The 3813-nt window shown below is 47.7% G+C and overlaps 1 protein-coding gene across 1 annotated transcript in view; it reads right to left on the reverse strand.

Annotated features, from left to right (window-relative positions):
• The window catches only part of MXD4 (MAX dimerization protein 4), a 57466-nt gene that overhangs the window by 40661 nt on the left and 12992 nt on the right, over window positions 1–3813 (reverse strand). The window contains exon 3 of the mRNA XM_027836072.1: window positions 1710–1739. Within this exon, the coding sequence (XP_027691873.1) occupies window positions 1710–1739 (30 nt within the window). The remainder of the gene's footprint in view (window positions 1–1709; window positions 1740–3813) is intronic.

Below are 3813 nucleotides of genomic sequence, written 5' to 3' on the forward strand. Positions count from 1 at the left end.
TTTCACAAGCTGTTGTGCTCAAATAGTTAAATCCATCTTGCATAAATGTGCACCTCACTGGTCTAGTTCTTGATCAACACACACACAGTTCAGGGCTGTGGTATAACAGAAAGAGCTTTGCCTTTAAAGTCAGATATCTGGGCACCTTACAGCCCAGGCCACTTTCAGCAAAGACCTCTCAGTCTCCGTTTTCCTGTCTCTAAAATGAGGATGCTGAACTGTATGGTCTCTTAGTTCCCACCCCACTGCTAAACACTAAGCACAAGTTAGTATTGGGAGTTAGGAGGCCTTCCTGGGTTCAAATTTTAGCTATGGTACTCATTAGCTATGTAATCATGGGGGGAAAGTATCGAAATTCTCTGGGACTCAGTTTTCCTCATCTGTGAAATGGAAATAATAAAACGTGCACTATTTGTAAAGCTGAATGGGGTAGAGAAAACTGAGTTATAATTATAGCCCCAGGCCATGCACTCATCGGGTCGCAGTTGCCTCTCTGAATCCCAGTTTCCTTCAAAGCTCAGATCAAACCCTCCATCCTACAGAAGACTTTTCCATATCCCTCCAGCTGAGGGTGCCTCCATCCCAAAATTGCATTTATTTTTATAAATACATATGGAAGGTAGTGTGGTATGGCATAGGGCTAAGTTCAGTCAGAGTCAGAAAGACCTGAATTCAAGGCTCCATTTCTGTCATCTACTGCCTATATGACCCTGGGCTAGTCCCCGAACTTCTCAGTGTGTCCAGGCAGCAATCTAGAGCTACAAGTCGCAGACAGGGGTTTCCTTTGGTTCAAGGTCCTGCTAGGAAGGCTCCCGATATGCTGATAAAACAAACCACAGACGTGCTCAAATAAACACAACCCCAATCTTGGATGGATACATATTGTCTCCCTTAAGAAAAATGGACTTATTATAATAAATTATAATGATTATTAACAAAATTATAATAATAATGCCCTAGAGGGCAGGGATTGTTTCATACTTATCTTTGTACTTCCAGCTCTTAACACACACCTGGCTCACGGTAGGTACTTAATAGATGTTTGTTGATTGACTACCTGTGAAGCCTTTCTAGTCTGGTAGGGACCTGGCAGGACTAAACTCCCACTAAGAGAGTCTTAGAAAGCCCAGGAGCCCAGCCTCTTTTGGTGAATTCATTTGTGGCCATGAAGAGTTCTGTCCACACGTGAGTTATTGTTGACTCTATGGTTCGAGCCCAGCTGGATGCTCAGGCCCGTCCAGCCTGGCTCCACTCCTCTCTACAAGGAACCTCCTTCTCCCACACGGGATCCCAAGAAACCCAGACTCCCCCTGGGTAACCATCGACAAGCTAATCCCAGCAGCAGCTTCTTTGGTGGGATCCAACTGGGCCCCAGCCTGACAACCACCCTCCCCCCGAAAAAGCTTCGATTTCCCCATAAACATTTATATAGATACAGCCCTTAAAAAAAGCAGCAGGAGCCGAGGGAGGGGTGCCAAGAGAGAGGAAAGGAGTTCTGCCCATGCTCAGTGTAAGGAGAAAATCAGAGGACAGACCTGTCAAGCCACGCTAGCCCAGAGGCAGAACTGAAGGAATTCAGACATGTCTACTGAGCCAACTCCAGGCCTCCTCTAACCTGCCATGGGGACAGATGGACAGACAGAAATTTGGATATGGGAAAGCCATTCTATAGCATGATAAAAAAAAAAAAAAGGCTTTTGGGCACTTACCTATGCTTTTCTAGCTCGTTGTGTGAAGACCTGTCCAGAGAAAAACAAACAAAAAACAGAAGTAAGTCTCGGGGCTCACTGAATAATTGTGACCCAAACCAATCTGTGTCTCGGCTGGTGAGGGCGTTTGGTGGCCCAGATGCCCTGCCCAGGGCCTCCCAGCTCGAGAGCAATGGCGACAGGGCTGAGAAGCGGAGACACCGCAAGCCAGTCCGAGGCCAACTTTCAGTCGGAGCTCAGCCTTGACGTTGGCAGGGAGGGCTCCTCGAAGGCATCTCAAAATCCCACAAATGCCACGTAGGAGCAGAGGGAGGAGAGCCGGAGAACTGGGCTCAGATCCCAGCTGAGACACTCACTGACTAGCTATGGGACCCCAGGCAAGAACCTTTGGTCCGCTAAAACTCAGTTTCCTCATCTGTAAAATGGTGATAAGGATACTTATACTCTTCTCCTTCACAAGGTTGATGACAGTGAAAAGAACACTAGCACTGGGGTCAAAAGACAAAGGTTCAAATCCTGTCTTTGTCACTTACTGCCTGTATGACCCTGGGCAAGGGGTCTCAGTTTCCTCATCCATAAAATGATGGGGATCAGATGGCTTCCCTTCCAGTTCCGGCCTTTACTGAGGGCAGGGTCTGATTTATTTGGAACACTGGGATCCCCAGTGCCTAGCACAGGCCTTGGCACATAATAGGCACTTATTCAATTGCTTGCTGTTGATTGAAACCTCAAAGTGCTACGGCAATAGGAATGATTAATAGTAATATAATATACGCACATACAACTGAATTATACTATTAGTAATATTAACAATCCCTTGCACTTACTACTTGCAGGGCTTTGAGCAATCCCTTTGCCTCTAGGCCTCAGTTTGCTCATCTGTAAAATAGGTAGCCTCTCCAAGGCCTCTTGTTGCTCTAAATCCTACAACAGGCCCAAGACCCCTGCGCCAGCGAGGGCTAGAACTCGGCTTTCTGAGTTCTAAGTTCGGCTTTCGAACTATTCCTAGTTCGTGGTGATGGTGGGGTCAGTGTTCACCGAGCCTGGCCACCTCCCAAGCCACGAGGCGCCCAGTCACCCAGCTTGGACATCCTCCATGTCACAGGAAGAGGATGGCCTGGATGCTCTCTTGAACCGGTCCATCCAGCTGTGAGGTTTCATGAATCCATCAGGCCACTCTTACTGTAGGGCCTCATCTGCCAGGATTAACCCCTTCCCCGCACGGGAGGGCCCTCGCCCAACACTTTGTTTCATACTTCTCTCACAGTCCTTACAATAAGAAGATCTTTTTGTCTGTCTAATCCTCCAACTAAAACGTGATTCCCTGAGGATAGGCGCTGCACTCCTGGCACTGTATTCTGTATACAGCAGGTGCTTATTCAATGGTTGTTGCTATGACAGCTCTCCCCACACAAAATCACACTCTTGGACCTGACATTCAAAGCCTTTCACAATGTGGCTCCAACCTCTCTCCACCCCGATTTCCTACAGCTCCCTATCACACACATTCCTACCCCTACCCCCACCCCCAAGTTGTCTCCTCTTGTCCTCTCCTCCATGTGGTTCATTCCCACCTGGTTCGTTCACCTTTCTTCTACCTGAAATACCCATTTTCCTCCTTTCCTTCTCTCCAAGGCTATCTTGGTCTTCAGAGACCAACTCAGTCCTGCTTCCTCCAGGAAGCCTTTCTTGAGAGGAACAACCCCCAGAAATTTCTCCCTTTCTCTGTTTTCCTGGAGAACTCCTCCCTCGGGCCCTGAAGTGTTAAATAACGGCTCTGTGTGTGAGAGAAGCTTCGTCTTTCAGTACACAGCTCCCAAAGGGGACCAGCTGTGTCCTCTTCTCTCTTCCTTAGCTCTCTCCTCCCATCCCTCTCACGGCCTAAGGAAGGCCTGAGCAAACACCAAGAGGAGGTGACGATTAGGATAGTAACCATAGCAGGCCCTTCATACGGGGCTTTCCCATCCATATTTTCTCTGATCTTCACCATAATTCTCTAAAGCTGGCAAGACATTTTATTTGTTTAATTTTATTTTCTTGCAATCAGGGTTAAGTGACTTGCCCAGAGTCACACAGCTAGTAAGTGTCAAGTGCCTGAGGCCGC

Source organism: Vombatus ursinus, unplaced genomic scaffold, assembly GCF_900497805.2.
Source record: "Vombatus ursinus unplaced genomic scaffold, bare-nosed wombat genome assembly UNPS02014818.1, whole genome shotgun sequence".
NCBI lineage: Eukaryota > Metazoa > Chordata > Mammalia > Diprotodontia > Vombatidae > Vombatus > Vombatus ursinus.